Source organism: Sarcophilus harrisii, chromosome 4 (assembly GCF_902635505.1).
Source record: "Sarcophilus harrisii chromosome 4, mSarHar1.11, whole genome shotgun sequence".
Lineage (NCBI taxonomy): Eukaryota > Metazoa > Chordata > Mammalia > Dasyuromorphia > Dasyuridae > Sarcophilus > Sarcophilus harrisii.
This window is the reverse complement of record NC_045429.1, coordinates 110,743,839-110,762,174: the sequence shown is the minus strand read 5'-3', so window position 1 is coordinate 110,762,174 and position 18,336 is coordinate 110,743,839. Positions and strand designations below refer to the sequence as shown.

The 18,336-nt window shown below is 34.6% G+C and overlaps 1 protein-coding gene across 3 annotated transcripts in view; it reads right to left on the bottom strand.

Annotated features, from left to right (window-relative positions):
• The window catches only part of KCNK2 (potassium two pore domain channel subfamily K member 2), a 266,217-nt gene that overhangs the window by 187,479 nt on the left and 60,402 nt on the right, over window positions 1-18,336 (bottom strand). Inside the window, exon 1 of one of the 3 annotated variants that reach the window (XM_031937368.1) lies at window positions 8,663-11,355. The exons of 1 other annotated variant lie outside the window; for it this stretch is intronic. In XM_031937368.1, the coding sequence (XP_031793228.1) occupies window positions 8,663-8,771 (109 nt within the window). In that variant the 5' untranslated portion in view covers window positions 8,772-11,355. Of the gene's footprint in view, window positions 1-8,662; window positions 11,356-18,336 lie in introns of those variants that run through there. One more of the 3 variants, XM_031937369.1, reaches the window with a different exon arrangement.

Sequence of the window (18,336 nt, the reverse complement as noted above, 5' to 3'; positions counted from 1 at the left end):
CCCAACAGTGGAAAGTTGAATTTTGTGGTGGTTTGGTTTTGGATGACTGGTATATGGAAAAAAACCTGATTAGTATTTTCCATTGATATTCTTCCCAAGAAAGAAAGCCAATAGTGCATTGCACAGATTCCAAAATGTCTTGCCAACCTTCTTTGGTAATTAACTGTAGTGTTTCTTTTGCTTTTTTTGATGGATGTCATCTGCATCTATCTCGGATTTTGAACTCTTTCCCTCATACACTATATCTGCATAACTCAGGCAGTTTAGGATTTAACCACAAGACTATGGAACCTGTTTGGTGTCTTCTCTCTGTAGGAAGAGTCTCCTTCAGCCCAAATGCTTGTTCTACAAGGCCCAGATGTAATGACAAAATGTAGTATCGACCCTGTCCTCCAAAGTGCAACATTTTGAACCCGAGGTTGAAATCAAAAGGCCCTATAGTGATAGCTCACTTATTTATAATATTTAATAGTTTAAAAGTGTTTACTTATAATCCCATTTGATGCATCCATTAACTACTCTGGAAGGCAGGAAGAATAAGAATCATTACTCTCATTTTAGAGATGAGGAAATTGAGGGTTAGGAAGATCAAAATTTATTCAAGATTATGAAATCAAAGTCAAGTAAGATCAAGAAAATGGTAATTGCAATCCCTTAATATATCCCCACTAGTTTGGCTTACTCAATCTTAATTCAATTGACCAGACCCTTACTAAACACCCCAAAATCTATGACTCTGTTGAATTGTTAGATGCCATAGATTAAAAGATGGAATGGAAATAAATATCTATGTTCTAAAAGACATATTCTGTTGTAAGATTTAAAATATCTACAACTAAATATAGTAGAGTGGGAACAAGGCAAGGGAGAAATCACAGTGTTTTCAAAATATTTGGTTTAAGGAGGTGACACCTATGACCCTTGAATCATTAGACTGTATGAATCTTGAAAGCAGGGATTACTTTTTCCTCTTTTTGTAACTCCAAAGCTTAGTTCAGTGACTGATGCAGAATAGGCACTTAATAAATGTTGATTGAGTTAGGGATTGAAGGAAAAAAAGAAAGAATCATGGAAATTAGAGATAAGGACAGAGCACAATCAGAGAAGGGTCAAAAGATGGAATGTTAACCTCAGGAAATAACTAAGTGCTCCAATTTGGCGGTCACATAGAGCATATAAAATGAGAAGGCTGGAAAAGTCAAAGCCAGATTGTGGAGGCCCTTAAATGTCAGGCTATCAAATCTGTATTTCATCCTAGATGCAACAGGGCATCACTGAAGATTTTTGAACAGGGAGTAACTAGGTCAGGCCCATGCCTCAGCAGATTTTTTTTTTCTTTTTTGGCAGCTGTATGAAAAATCATAGATTGGAAAGACAGAAAGAAGGAAGATCAATTACTAGTATACTACGATATTCCAGTGAAAAGGTGATAAGGACCAAAACTAGAAAATAATAGCATGTATCCCACAGAATCATTGAGAGAATTAAATGAGATAATATGTAAAGCACTTTGCAAATTTCAAGTACCATAAAAATGCTAGGTGATTTAATTATTTGTGACCATACATATGGAAACAAGGACAAGAATATAAGACATGTCATAGAGATAGAATCAGCAGGCCTTGGCACCTGATTGGTTAGGGATTTTAACAGTAAAAGATGATTTTAATGTAACAGACCTGAGTGACTCAGAGGATGGGGGCTGTCTCTATAGAAATAAAGAAGTTGGTATGAAAGGTATGTATAGGGAGGAAGGCATGATTTGAGTTGTGGATACTTGTCCATCGTATATTTCTATGTGGATGAATTACCACATCCCATGCTGAAATCAAGACTCAAACCCAAGTGTATCTAATTTGTAATTCTCTTTCCACAATACCAGGATATGCCCTGCTCCCTGCAGCTCCCATCATGAAATTACGATCAAGTAAGGTCAATAAGAAGCAATCCCTCAATACATCCCCACTAGTTTGGCTTACTCAGTTATCTCTAAATATTTCTATTATGAACTGGACACTCTAGAATTAGGATCAAAAATCAGAAGTCTTTGCCAAAACCTGAGCCAGAACAAGAATCAGCATTTGATCACCTTAATCATGGTCTAACTGCCCCCATTGCTGGGAGTATAACATTCTGGAATCCACATGAAAAGCATTCTGGTTGGTTCCATTTTTATCTCACTCTATGATTTATTTAAACACTGAGGGGGAAAAAGAGTGACCACATTTTGAAATCAGTTTAATAAATACTGCAAGTTTAAAAGGGGCATATATTTCCTCAATTGCCTCCAGCTCTTCTTCCAAGGATATTTAAGAACATCTCCAATGCAGAACAAAAACTGCTGATGTTGCACCATCCAAGTTTTTTCCATGAAGTCATGGCATATTTGTGGATGCAAAGCAATTACTTGTACAAGAGATCTTTGCTATTTAATTGCCTAAATAATTTTATGACAGCACCTTGCTTTGACAAAGCCCTTTTCACCTGCTAGCTCCAGGGCCCTTAATTTTCACTGAAGAGAAAAAGAAAACTAAAACTAGATGTCTTGACTTGCCCAAAGTCTTACTATGTCTCATTGCAAGTATAGTTAGTAAAAGAATTTTGGTCTTCTACTTTTATGCTTTCACTACTTTAACACATTCCATGTGTCTTTCCTATTCATAAAGCTGACAAATGTTGAGTCTTGATCTCACTTACTTGTTTGTTTGTTTTTCCTTTAATAGAACAGCTTCATAATCAATACAAATGTAGCCATTTGTAGAAATCTAAAGGAAAAAAATAGGTTTTCCTGCTACGTAGAAAGTTGAATACACTCTGCCAGTGTGATACTTCTTATGATTTACATATTGTTTTATCAAATCAATCAGCAAGCATTTATTAAATACCTATTAATGCGAGATGTTTCATCTTGATTTCAGAAACTAAAAATTTAGATAAATGAGAAATTGGTTTTGGCTTTATAAAATGATTTGTCAATGTTCTGTGACCACTGGCACAGAAGTCAGAAGTGATGTCCATTTTGTGATAGTCAAAATTGCTTAGCTAGCATATGACTTGCTTAAGAGCTAAAGTAGGCAGCTACATGGTACACTGGATAGAGTGCCAGATCTGAATTTAGGAAAATATTTCTGTGAGTTCAAATCTACACCTACTCATTATGTGACCCTGAGCAAGTCACCTAATTTTGTTTGCCTTAAGTTTCCTCATATGAAAAATGAGTTGGGGAAGGAAATGGCAAACATTCCAGTATTTTTGCCAAGAAAATCCCAAATGGTGTCATAAAGGGTCAGATACAATTTAAATGGCTGAATGGCTACAACAACAACCCAACCAGAATGGAATTCTTACTTCTGTGGGCTGTGCCTTCAGAAAACCTCTCAATATTGGAAAGAGAGTCTGTCTTTACTGAGGTCATTTAAAGCAATTGTTGGCTTCCTACTTCCACAGCTCCCTGGAATTGACTGTAGTAACTGACTCCTTGATTGTAATAACAAGATTCTCCACATGGTTGCTCTAAAAACTAAGTTCTCCTAATCCTAATTAAATGAAATTTGATTTCCAAAAAAAAAAATAATTTATACCAACCTGTATTATACTATTGAAAAATATCATCCAACAGAAATAATTTTAATAAAACATAGAAAACAATAAGTACCCAAGATATATGCAAAGGTTCATCTAAGGTTATAGGAAGGAAAGGACATCAGAACTAAAATGGCAAATCAGAACCCCCTCTTGATTAAATCTTCCAGGCACAAGACGCTTCTGTATATAGTGAACTACATTTGTGTGCACACTGGGGCAAATGGCTTAGAGCTTTAATGTGGCTTTTTCCTTTATCAGTTTTGCAGTTCTTTTATATCTGTGTCCTCCTGTAAACTTACACGCCTGTCACACCATATATCTCCAAATGTCCTTAATATTTTACTCACAGATATCTTTTATCCATTCACCAAATACAAGTGAATGAAGTAATTATATGACCTATGGGCAAGACTCAGTCATCATTTAAACACTATGCCATTATGCTACACAGCATGCTAGTACAGGAAAACACAAGAGAGGGATATAAGAGAGAGAGGTTATACCTTTTCCCAGCTGAAACTTCAAGGGAATTTAGGGATAAATAACATAATTACCAGAGTTGGGTTTCAGCCCAAACACTTCTGTACTAATAACCACACTCCAAATAGATCTTTCCTCATAAGAACACAAGCTTAGTTTAACAGGACCTAAATATCAAGAACTTCTGTCACCGCAATAATGTCTTTAGTTTCTTGGCTATCAGACTCAACTGATTCTTAACAGACTCAAAGGAAAGGACTTTCCAAGACACTTCATGCAGTGTTTCTATATTGTAAAGGAGAGCTCCCTAGGAAGATACAAAAACAAGCCTCAGCCTGTTAAACTTGGGCAATCTCTGTTTGAATCACCCAAGGAGATAGATACTCTTCATTCTGTCTGCTCAAAAGAATAAAGGCTGAAGAATCATAAACTTCATTTGGAGGAGATTTTCGACTTTTTCAAGGACAAAAATCACTATTTTTGCTTTCTGTGAGCTGTGTCTTCACAGGAAATGGAGAGAGAGGGACAATACCTTGATGTGGACCACTACCACAAAGAAATAAATTTGGGAGTCAGAGGATCTTAAATATTGACCCTGGTACTTATTCTCTGTGTTAACTTGGGCAGATCACATCTGTACCTCAGTTTCCTCACCTGCAAAAATGAGAGCTTGTTCAGAATGTTATTGAAGGAGAAAAAACAAAATCTTTGTACAAAAATAATTCTTACTTTGACTTAATTTAAAGGATTTGTAATTTAGGTATTCTCTCAATAACTTTTTAAAATTAATGAATGGTCTTTTGGAGTTGTTGTTCAGTCATTTCAGTCATGTCCAATTCTTCATGACTCCATTTGGGATTTTCTCAGCAAAGATAATGTAGTTGTTTGCCATTTCCCTCTTCAGCTCATTTTACAGATGAGGAAATTGGGGCAAACAGGGTGAAGTTTCCTTGCTCAGGACCATATAGCTAGTATCTCAGGCCAGATTTGAACTCAAGAAGATAGCTTTTCCTGACTCCAGACTCAGTGCTGCATCCACTGTAAGACCTAACTGCCCCAAAATCTTTATCCAATTATCAACCTGGGGTTGAGCCTCTACAAATTCAATAGGGCTGATCAATCTAACATTAGGAACATAAAAATATCCATGTCACCTTTGCTTAGAAAATAAAAACAAAACAAAACCAACTGGAAAATCTTGCACATTTAGAGAGTAGGAGATGGTTGACCAAATTAGAATATATGGATGTAATGGAATATTATTGTGCAATGAAAAATACTGACTTCGAAAAAGAAAATGAATATGCAAAAATGTGAAATGATACAGAGCAGTAACTATTTCCTTTTTGCTTAGTATCTCAGAACTTAGCATAGTATATGATGTATTTTGCCAATATAGAAAACTCTCAGATAAGGAAATTCCCATTGCACTTTATTTATAACTTATAACTACAAAGAATAGCCTAAATCATTAAGACATTAAATGACTTGGCTAGAGTCATATAGTATATTAGAAGTAATATATGAACCTGGTTCTGAGGCTAGCTCTCTATTTGCTACAATAATGTTTCTCAAGCTTCTACTTTCATTATCTTTATACTATTAAAAATTATTATAGATCTGTCCAAAAAGGGTTTTTTTGTTTGTTTGGGTTATTCTTACAGGTATTTACCATATTAGAAATAAATATTAATTTTGAATTTTTATAACCTCTGAAAAAGAGTTCAGAGACTCCCAGGATTCCCTGAAGCACATTTTGAGAACCACTGCACTATACTTTGCATCTGGCATAGCTCATGCTTATTGAAAGTAGTTTGAATTGAATTGAAAAAAAAGGTAGAATCAGGACAACATAGAAAATTACTTGAATGATATGAAATAAGAATGATAACAGAAACAAAGGAGAAAATACAGCAGCAAAGTTTAGCAGAGTACTCCAAGACAAAGAGGGTATTATTGTTTTTCTGTTAAAGTTAACATAGCCTGTGAAGTCTATGATCTCAAATAAGAATTGGGGAGGTGGGAGTGGCAAAGGGATCCATGTATTTTAATATCAGATTTTCTGGATGATTACTACTTTTAGAAGAAATAATAAAACAGAATAAAGTAGCTGGCCCAGATGATCTGTGTGGCTTCTTCCAGCTTTAAACCCCATGATCCTAGAACTGAGGCAATTATCCTGAGCATCCAAGCCAAAACCACAATAACAACAACAAAGCCTTGCATACTTCTGCCTTAATTACCTAGTTACACCAAGTGAAAGTGATGTTTTGGCTTGAATGATGCAGGTAATGATATCAAGTCTGCACATCTCATGGTTTGAGCACACACAATCCTAGTCAGGTTCCCTGACAGAAACAATAGTTTGCTGAATCATCCTCTCTACAGATCTTTGGGGATCATTCCTCGGGCTCCTCTCCTCCCAATCATATTTCTATCCCCAACACCTACCCCTCTTAGTTCTCTTAAGAACACTTCCTGCACAAAATCTTCCCAGACAAAACACACTTGGGCTCAGCTATTCTCTTCTATTAAACTGCTGATCCTGAGTAACCTTTGGCAATGTCATAAAATACAGAAAGCTAATTTTGTACATTTTTATAACACTCTATGCATGCTTCAATTTTATACTTTCTTCTTGGCTTTTGGACATTCATTCTATTGTATATATCCCCACAAACCCCAGGCTCTTCCCTAGCCCAGGGCTTACATTTGTGACCCCTGTCTTTCTTCTAAAGAGGGATTTTGTGCTCTATACTCTTCCTAACATTTTTTCCAACCAAAATGTTTGCTCAAGACTTCATTTTAAGGGAAGACTAGATAATAAGTAGCTATCTAATCTGATAAATCCATCTTTCCAACCAATTTCTTCAGGGCTTATTCTTTAAACCAAGGTTGTTTGACTTTAAAACTAGTGTTCTTCTATTACAATATGCTACCTCCAAAACTTTAACTTTAGAGGGAAGAAATTTCAAACAGTATGGTAAGTTGCTGAGCAAAATACTTTTGAACAATGGCTCTCTTGAGGCTAATCCTACATATTAATTAGGACAAAAAATTTTAATTAATAAAATATTAATGATTTTTTAAAGAAATGAGTTCTATTACTTTTAAAAATGCTAATTCAAAATAGCTGCTGAAAAAAAAATACCAAAGAGATGACCTGCCTAGATCTCCTTTATTGATAGGTTAAATTCCTCTATGATCAATAAAGTTGATTTACAAAATAATAATAATTGTCAAACCCCTCACAAATAGGTTTTACCATATTCAATATTATTAAAAATGCTTTTGCTATAAAACAAATTAGGAGGAGCTGGATATGGTAAATACTTGAAATTATAAAAAGCAAATTTGATTGTGCATTAAGAGACAGAAAATGATTGGCTGCTGATTTGGAAGTCACTTCTAAATCAACTAACTATGAGCAGTCAGACTATTGAATCATTAAAGCAAATTTCAAAATCAATTTTAAAGTTTTAAAAAGTATAAAAATGAGAAGACACTGTGAACAATCACAACATTATAACATAACCTAGTTGAATAAGTTCTTAATACAAAAAATTGGTTAAGGAAAAGATGTTAATATAAATTATTGCTATTTTCCACAGACAATGAACATTAAGTAGTGCTAACACTGAGGGGAAAAAGAGTCAAAAAAATCACCTGAGCAGAAAAATAATTGAAGGGATATAGAAGGTAAAAGAAATATCAGTTTTGAATTTAAAATCATTTGCAAAACCTTACAGTGGGTGATCATAAAAGATTATGAGCATCATTGCTTCAAAAAGTTTCCAAAAGTGGTAGAGTAGGAAATGAATCTGCAACAGACTTGGCATAGAACCTAATCAGTGTATCCCAACATCGCTTATAGATGAAATTAGAAGATAACTTACAGAGAGAGAGACCGATATTTATATAACTGATTTTCATTATTGATGACAATATATTTCGTGTGTGTATTTTCAAGACAATGTGATAAATATAGAAATGACCCTTATGAATGAAATGAATGAAATGAAATGAAGATGGGAAGGCCAGCTAGGTCAGACTCAAGAAGAAATCTATACTGTAGCTAAAAATAATTTGATTCATTAATCAATCATGCAGATATCTGGAAGGGTCATGATAACAAATGAATAGAAAAAATCATAAATAGCTTATTACTAAAAAAAAAAAGTAATATAAGTAACATCAGTATCTACGAAGCCACATGGCTACTTTTTCATCTGTCTTAAATATGGATTGTCTTTTGCCTCTTTTTATATCATAGTATTTAACACAATGCCCAACATAGAGTAAACATTTTAAAAATGTTTATGCATTGATTGATTTTATAGCAGTCCATGATTTTGGTTATATAACTTACTGAAAGGTAGAAAGAATACAAGATCCTACTAGATTTTCTGTTAATTGGTTAGATTAAAGCACTTAATACAATAGAACTGAATATTGATGTAAAGGCTCTCCATCAGTAAGGAGTTTCCAATGCATGTAAAATTTCTCCCTTGAGATATATAAAAACAGATTACTTAATTCTATGACCCTCTGACTATTACTATCAATTGAGCCATAAAACAGGGAGATGTATACTCACCAAAGGTATTTGCCACCATCATGGAAGATGTCCAATGCAGAGTCCAAATGGAAGAGGGATTCCCTATAGATGGTGAGGTCCTCCTGATGTTCCTGTTTTCAGATGACATTGTGCTGATTGCATCAAGCCTCAGAATACTACAGAGCCTCTTCAATGAGAGTCACGACACTCAAAAGAGATAGGTCTAACAATCCACAAAGGAAAAACAAAATGAATGAAGCATGCCTCTCTTTTTAGGCTAAGAGATGTAGTTGATTGGGCAGCTCACTAGCATGTATTTTGGACAGGCACTGTAGGAAGGCAATGGACTCAGCCCAGAATTGAATAGGAGGAAGAGAGCAAGCTGAGTGACATTTAGGAAAGTATGTAGTGCTTTCATAAATCCCAAACTGTCCATGACCCACAAAAAATCCATATTTTAAATCATTTTCCCAGTGATGCTATATGATTCCAATTCATAATAAACCAGTCATCAAAGAATGGTAGTTGCAAATTTTTCAAAGGGAAAGGAGAAAAGGCATGGTAGATATAATAGAGCAACAATATCTTTAAAATTATGACATATGCAAGAAGTGACACAAAAAACTTTTAAGAAATTATATGTTCAAATAAAGAAGTGTCAGTTATAAAAGGCGTGCTACCTTCTATTTGATCTATTTCATCATCTTGTCAGATGTTAGGGTCTTCACCCTATAAATTACCTTTGATTTAATTCACATGCATTTTGTATATAATTTTGGCAAGTACATGTTTTCTCTGCTGATGGTATGTAAACTCCTTAATGGCAGGGAGTATTTCAGTCTTAGTTTTTTTGTTTTTTTGTTTTTATCTCTAACATGCTGCCTAGAACACAGTGAGTGCTTAATGAATGTTTGCTGATTGCTTGATTGGTTAATGTAGTTAGATCCAGGGATAAGAGATAAACAGCCCAAGAGCCATCTTGGTAGCAACAGAATTTTAAATAACTCAGGAGAAGGCGTCTATAGTACACTTCAGGGATTCTCTCTGAGGACAGGGACAAACCACATGGGTTGAAAAGGTGTGGACAAGCTACAATATTCATTTTGCGATGTAGTACCTAGTTAGATAAAAGCATGGATACATTGAAATGTTGAGGTATATTTGTCCTGCCTTCACCTTTACTCTCTTTGAAAGTAGAACATGATTCACTGTTCACTGTCTCTTCCTCTTGTAGACCATCCAATGTCTACGTAGTATTGCAGACTTGCAGTATTGGCATTAGAAAAATGTTACCTTATTTGTTAAGTTCATCAGAAATGGAAATGAAAATTAAATGAGTGCTTAGAGGTCAGAAAGACCTAGCTTGGGAATCTCAGAATGCATACTTAGCATTTTAAATAAATGACTTAACCTCTCAGCCTCAGTTTCCCCCATCTGTAAAACAAATGTATCAATTTGTGTGATGCTTACTTCTCAGAGTTACAAGGGAGGCACTATATGTCTGAAAAGGTCATATTTATGTTATTATTACAGAGAGATGACTTGTTTCAATTGTTTGATTTGATCTCAAATGTCGGTTTACTATAATTATTGTTATTCAACCACCTCTTCATGTCTGTTTTTGTTTTCCATTCCTCTTCTCCTATTTTCAGATGAAAGCCACATACTTTTATCTGTGCCTTTAGCCTGAAATCTAGTAGTTTTATTCCCTAGAGTAGTTTTTTTGGCTTACTGGTTTTTATAATTATCTCTGTCACAAACCTTTATTTCATTTAATCAATGCCATTACTGGTCAAGACACTCAGGGAGGGTATTTTAATCATTATATCATGTTCAAAATGCTTAACTGCATCTATTAAGACATTTTAATTCATTCTGCCTGGCTTATTGAAGATTATAAATAATTTATTAGAATTTAACCAGTTAGTATCTGCCCTGAAGGTTTTGTGATTATAAATCTAATTTAGTCAAAAATTACACTTGTAATTACTTCCTATCCAGCGTTCACTTTTTCCTAAATATCCTGTCCTAAGAAGAAGCAATATGCTAAACTAGATTCATGCTTATTCATAAGAACATGCTACACAAACTTTGAAAAGCCTATTCAAAAGTTATTTTGCTCATTTTTAACCAGAAAAGATCCATATCATTAAGAACAATTAAAGTATTTTTCTTAAGCTCAAAGAATAAAAAAATATAAAGACTGAAAATTTGGAAAGGTCAGATTTCAAAACAGCGAAAAATGTGCTTTGGACATGGTTAATTGAAATTTAATTGGAAAAAGCAGTCCTATGCACATTGGAAAAATTCACATTTCTGGCTAATATGTTCACAATTTAAAGGATGCCAAATCCCATACTTTATACACAGTAGCTGAGCACTATTTTTGACAACTTTTTTTCTTAAAACTACAAATAAGACTGGCCTGAGGCAAAATTATGTAATAGGTCTCTCATGACTATGCTGTCTGTGACCCTATAGTAATAAGCCATTGCTATCATAGATTAGGGAAACTAACTGAGGTCAAATCAGAGGAAGCTAAAGAGCAAGGTCAGCTTCCTATAGCTAAACATGAAAACATACAAATACCCCCAAAACAGGGAAGCAGCTAACCTTGTTGGGATGATTGTTTATTACTGACTAGTTTGGCAGATTTAGCCTGAAAAGGACATATGAGAATAGAGCTAGTGTAGATTCTTGAATTGATATGTGCCTCATTTAGCCCTAGATCTAGGACAATGAAGTGGTATAGTAAATAAAGTGCTGGATCTGAAGTCAGGAAAATTTGAATTCAAATTATTAGCTGTGTGATCTAGGACAGTTTCCTCCTCTGTAAAAATTGGGATAATAACAGTAGTTCCCAAAGCTTTTGTGAAGATAGTGTGCATGTGTATGTATGTATGTATATATGTATATATATATATATATATGTGTGTGTGTGTGTGTGTGTGTACATATATATATATATATATATATATATATATATATATAAATATAACTGCTTTGCAAAGTACTACATAAATTCTAGCTACTAAGTCAACTCCTAAATAGTGCCCAAAACTGGACATGCTACTCTCATTATAGTTTGTTCATGAATTAGCATTGATTTCATTTGAGATACTATACCTCTCTAAGGAAAGTATAAGTTGTTTTTGCTGTTATTATTTATTTGTCTTTTGCTTCCATGTCACATGTGTTTAAGGATCAGTTGAATCATAACCAAGAGATTATCTCAGTAATATAATATCCAAACTAGTATATCATATTGGTAAAATGTGCCTTCCAATGTATATACCAGAATCATTTGTTCATGAAATTTTAATTTGGAATTAATAAATATTAATTGGGAGGGGGTTGTAAATATATGGAATTTTCATGGATTTGCCTGAGAGATATTCTGTTGGCAGTGATCTTTTCCATATTTAGGCTGGTTCTTGGACAATACAGATAGCATATCATCAAGATTCAAATATCTCAATTGAAAGGAAACTGCCTCCTGAGGCATATCATTCCATTTTGAAATAATTCTATCACTAATCCTTTTCTTATATTTGGCCCCAAAATGCTTCTTATTTATGTGTTTCTTTTAGCTCCTACTTTATTCCTTTGAGGTGAAACAGAGCACATCTATATAACTTTAGATACATAATTAGGATAGTTCTGTAATCTAAGGGAGTTACTCAGTATCTATTTCACAGGATCACTTCACCATGAAGACTGACTCCTTTCATCTGTTGCTCCAAACATCTCAACATCATCACCATTCTCTTCTCTTTTCCTCGTGTGCCATCTCATTATTAAAACTAATCCCCTTAACCTTACCCTCAATCTCAAGAAAAAAAACAACATAATTACAGCATTTGAGAGTTGAAAGAGATCTTAATGGTCATCCAAACAATATCCAAAAGGAATACTGACTATAACATACCCAATGTAAACTCCATTCATCCTTAAATTCCACCTTCTTAAACAGTTATTTATTTCTATAATTTATTTTCCTCTTATGCATCCCATGTCTTCAACTGACAAAAATCAAGCACAACCTTTTCCCCATGATATATAATTTTATGTAATTTCCTCATGATATATAATATATAATCTAGCCTTCAGAATTACTGTCAATACTTTTTAACTTCCTTCTGAAAATGTTACTTCTGTCCAAGTGGATCAATCACCAGAATTGTGCAGTTTGATAACTCTTAAGATATTCTCTGTTACACATGAATACATGCCCTAATAAGACAACAGACATCTCTATTTTTCCTCAAGCTAAAGTTGTCTTCCCTTCTCACCATCTTAGAGACCTTAGTCCAACAATCATTCTCCCTCTTCCTCTCCCTCTTTCTGTCTTTCTCCCTTTCCTTTTCCTTCTTCTCTCTCTTTCCTTCTCCTTCCCTCCCTCTCTCTATCTCTTCCTACTTCCCTCTCTTCATCTCTCTCTCTCTCTCTCTCTCTCTCTCTCTCTCTCTCTCTCTCCTTCCCTCCCTCCCTCCCATTTTGCTATACTTTGTTAACATAGTCTCCTTTGAGAGACCAAAGGAACTGTGGTAAGGCGCTGGACAAGGACTTTTGCCCTGACCATATCTAACAGAGATATATTTGGTCATTTAAACACTTTTTGGTATGTCTAAAACAGAAATGGCCTACAAGGAACTAAAATGCTAATTCACCATTTCCCTTGAAACATTTTCAACGATAACATTTTCAAATCATCAAAATCCATTTGTTGTAAATAAAACTCTCTATTTCACATTCAGTAAAGCTCTCTATTTCAAGTAAGTACTTCTCCTGAGATAGGTAGTCTCTGGATATATTTTTCACAAATGATAACAGCAATAAAAGAAAAAAAGGATTGAAGAGGCAAACAGTTACTAGTATTTAAGATAGTGTTTAAGACTTGGAGAATTCCAGCCCAACAGTAGTATAATCTCACCATTAAAATCTGGACATTCTCCAACACACACACAAGTTAAGCCAGTAATAAATAAATACATTCTTTTTCAACTTTATTTCAATAGTTTCCTTGTTCGAGTTACCATCAAACCAGAATTTGCCCTATGTTCCACCAACCAACCATCCAGTTACAACCATATATGTGATCAGTACTATGTCCTAAAATCAGGAAGCTGCTCAACTCTGATCAGAGCTCATAGAATTGATTTGACACCAACAGGCAATGGATTCTTATACCCAAGTCCAACTGTCAATTATACAACAGCAATGACATCCCCTAAAATAAAGGGGGAGGGTTAAGATGCCTTTTCTCTCTTCAAATGTGGATATACAACACATCCTTTCCTTGTTCTGATCATGTCACTCCTTGTTCAAAAAGCATTATTGGCTCCCTAGGATGAAATCCAGACTCCTCTACTTGGCATTTAAAGCCCCTGACAACTAAGCCACAACCTATTTTGCAGGTCTATTTATCCTTTAATATTCATTATTATAGAGAGCATTTGTGCTTTAATGTTTGGTAGGCACTTTACATATATTGTTTCATTTGATCTTCTCAATAGTCCTGAGAAGAGGCACTTTAGTCACCCTTTTTTATAAAGTTTATTCAAGTCCAACTGGCCTTATTCCCAAAGCAAAAAATTTTTCCATGCCTGAAATAGACTTCCTCCATACCTTCATTTCTCAGAATTTTTATTTTCCTTCAAAACTTAGGGCTAACACTACCTTCTACCTAAGGTAGCTCTACCTTAGAGCTAATGACTCCTCTCACTATATTACATTGTTATTTTCTTTATTTTATAGGGATATGTGTGTTGCCATCTCCCCCAATCTATGTAATATAAACTCCTTAAGGTCAGGGATGGCTTCATTTTTTTTCTTTGTGTCTAAAGTCCTAGCAGAGCACCTGACACACATAAACAGTTTATAAATATTTGTTGAACAATTGATTATTTAAGTATATGGCAGTTTGTTGAGTGGGTCCTGAGAAGAGCCATATAGAGTAACAAACCTTGAATTTTTGCAGTCACTAGTAGATTCTCAGTGACTTTGGATGGCATCATCAGAGAGCTCTGAACAACCCAAAATATATGTCCACATAATGGTTATGGATATTCTTTTTAAAAAATCATTTTACTGCCAGTACTAATTCTACCACTATACTCACAATAGTTGGGTTATTCTTTAAGGATATCTTCTAGTGTGCAGCTAAATGGCACAGTAGATAGCCACTGGCTTTGGAGTTAAGAGGACCTGAGTTCAAATCCTGAATCAGATACTGAATAATTATTTGCTGTGTGTGAAACATTGGACAAGTCTCTTAAACCCAAATTCTTTGACTGGGAATAAAAGATATCTTCTAGTCATACAGCTTCATTCTATTCCCTCAATTTGTGTTGTATCCAACAATTAGTTTTGTCTTTCTCTTTTTGCTATCCACCTGGTTAAATACTATTGATTCATTGCCTATCACTTCAATCCAATGGTCAATCAAAGAGAATTAACTGTTATAATGGACTACTACCTTTATTATTAGATTCCTACAAATCCAATGATTGACCTATCTTTCTGCCTACAGTAGCAATACTATTAACTCCTCTATTTTGAAAATCCTTTTTCATTAAAACTGTGATTGTTCACCCTCATTTTTTACCCCAAGCTTCCTCTATCCTTTGTATCACCATGCTTTTTGGTAGATCATAACACAAGGTAATTTGGAAGAAGCATATTTTAACCTTCAAGAGATATTAAAATTTTCCAAAGAAGGCTATAAAAAGATGAGCAAACTCCCCTTTAGACAGGGAGTCCTTAAAATTAGAGGATCAGGAATGGTTAAACGCCTTAAATCTCCATGTAATTAGATTCTCAGAGAAACTGATAAACTAACCAGAGATGTAACATTGTAAAACCAGATTAAAAGGTCTAGCAAAAACCTTTTAAAAGAAAAAAAAAAAGAAATATTTAGTAAGTTAAATAAAAACACAATGTAAGATAGATAATGTTATTTTGAGATTTCCTAACTCAATTCTCAGTTCTATTTGAGTTTTACAAGATGACTAAGATATATGATTCCTTCCCATCTATATACTAAGGAGAAATCATGGTATCTACTTGGGATGCTTAGAGATGATCATTTCTTTGAAACCCAATGAAGATGGCAATTACAATCCAAGTAAAGTAAATTCAGAAGATAAATGGGGTAAGGGTAAGGAAAGGACAGCCACGCAGGCAGAGGGGGGAAAAAAAAGAATGTACATAGCTATAAAACACTGAGTACACTAAATTGAGAACACTGCCAAATTTAAATCGGTATAGTCTAGTCGGCCTCAAAGTATTAAACCAGGCCATGCATCTGGCCATCCACCACTTTGTTAAATCTAAAAGATAGCCATCTTTCTATCTGCCTTGTTACTACTGATTCTTTCCACTTTGTGATAGAACCTGCACACCAGACCACCAGAAAAAGCCCTGAAGCAAAGGAAATTAATCTATTTAGCTTTGTAAATCCTTACCCACACCCACACCCACAAAACACATAACTAATAGTTTCTCCTTTGGTGAGAACAAACAACTAATCCATTTTATCTAATCCACTATAACTAGAATAAGGAGGAGAAGGAAGAAGTCCATTTTTTAAGTTCACCCCTTCTTTTCAACCATCTTCTCTCTCTCTGTATGTTCCAATATTTTTGTTGACCAGAACTTAGAAAACTCCTAAAATCAGCTACCTATAAGGAAGGTAATAGACTGTTGAATTTCTCACACCTCTCTTTTGGACTGTTGCAAACCACTATCTCCTACACAGGAAAGTCCCTCAATAAATGTTTACCCATTATTATCATAAGAGTTGAAATTGTTTCTATCAAATAAACAACCTCTCTCTCATACTGTAATCTGTCATAGGGTCTTTACCTTAAAACTAAGACCTGCAGAGACACTAACTCAAAGCTCTAATTAAAATCTTGAAGCCAATTTAGCCTCTCTATTCTTGGTACTCCCCATGCACTACAGCTGGCAAGTTCCCAATTAGCTCCTCTAATTCCTGTGATTCAGAGCCACCTTCTGTCTAGGTGAAAATCCCTTCCTTTGTTACTTCTGTACATTTTCATCCATATGCATTTTGGTCCTAGATCCCTTGAATCTTCATCTTCCTTTTTTTTTTTCCTTTTTACTATGTTCTCTGGAATATCCCCTTGTTATTAATAAATTCCCCCCTATCCTAAGTCTCTTTTTTTTACACTCATTCAATCTTCATTTTCTCCTGAAAATGCATCTTTTGGCATTCACTTGGAGGCTAAATACACCTTTCTTCACACTGCTGACACATAGAGTCAAGGGGAGGAGTTGACATACTCCTTGCTGCCATTGTCACTTCTAGGCTCTCCCTGCCACCATTACCCAGAAGTTACCTCTCTTCCTTTCATGTTTACTTTAACTCCATCCTGACCTTTTCTGCTGTTATACATGAATTAATAGGCCATTTTCCCTTCTCCTCAGTAAGAACGATACCTAGCTTGAAGTCTTCTATATCCTTTTGAAAAAAACAATTAACATTCATTAAGAATTTATTATGTGTCAGGCATTGAAGATACAAATACAAAGGGATGACAGTCTTTGATTTCATAGAGCTTACATTCTAGCAGTAAGTTAGCATATGCACATACACATACACACACAAGAAATATGCAATCTATCAATCTATATACACATAGGCATACAGTGATATCTGAGTGTATTTATTGTATATGTGTATATAGTATGTAAACATATATCAATATTCACACTGCATGTTTATATACATGCGTGTCTGCACTCATACATTATGTGTGGTGCATATATTTATAGATATCTTTATATCAATATCTAAAAATGGATATTTATAACAATATAGATATGGAGTCTCAAAGTCTAATGAAGTAAAGCTACCGAACAGTGTATTCATTTCTTCAAAAATTGAGAAAAAAAATCTGCCCTTTCTCCAACATCCTGTCCTTTCAAATTCAATTCAATTCATGATTCTGTTATTACTTCCTTAAATGGTGAATTTATTCCCAGGACTTCCATTTAAAGAGGTACCCTCAGCAGCCATATTCACTTCAAATCTGTCTCAACCCACACTCTGCCTCTGATCTGATGCCTTCCCCAACCACCCCCACTCCTATCATGTATTTGTATAACCAGTCATTTAACCCATTGTCTCCTTCAGAAGCAAGCACCCTACTCCTTGTGTCTGTCCAGATACTCCAATATTCTTTACCTGCTTCTTTTACCTAAAAGTGTTCTGTTTCAGACATAAAGAGGTGGGGTTAGGTAAAGATAAGCAAAAATTTTTACTGGGACTGAAGAGAGGAATCTGCTTAAAAAGTTAGAAAATTTCTTAACTGGACAACTGAGCTTTTGTGATTGTATTCTTAATTTTCTGTTTGGAATAAATAACATAAAGCAGCAAAGGAGGGAATCATGTGGAAATGTTCAAATTTTAAATTTTAAAAAAAGGTAATTATAATAGGATATTACTGATTAAGTCACCAGATATAAATGAGAGGATAATGATAAGTACCTACTGTGTGTGTGACTGTGTGTGTGTGTGTATGAGAGAGAGAATGTATCATAAATGTATATACATACATACATACAATTATGTGTGTTTGTGCCTAAAATGTTCCTTGTTGTATAGAGGGACTTGAGTGTTTCCTAAAAATCTTAAAAAGTCATAGTGGGGTGTGTGTGTGTGTGTGTGTGTGTGTGTGTGAGAGAGA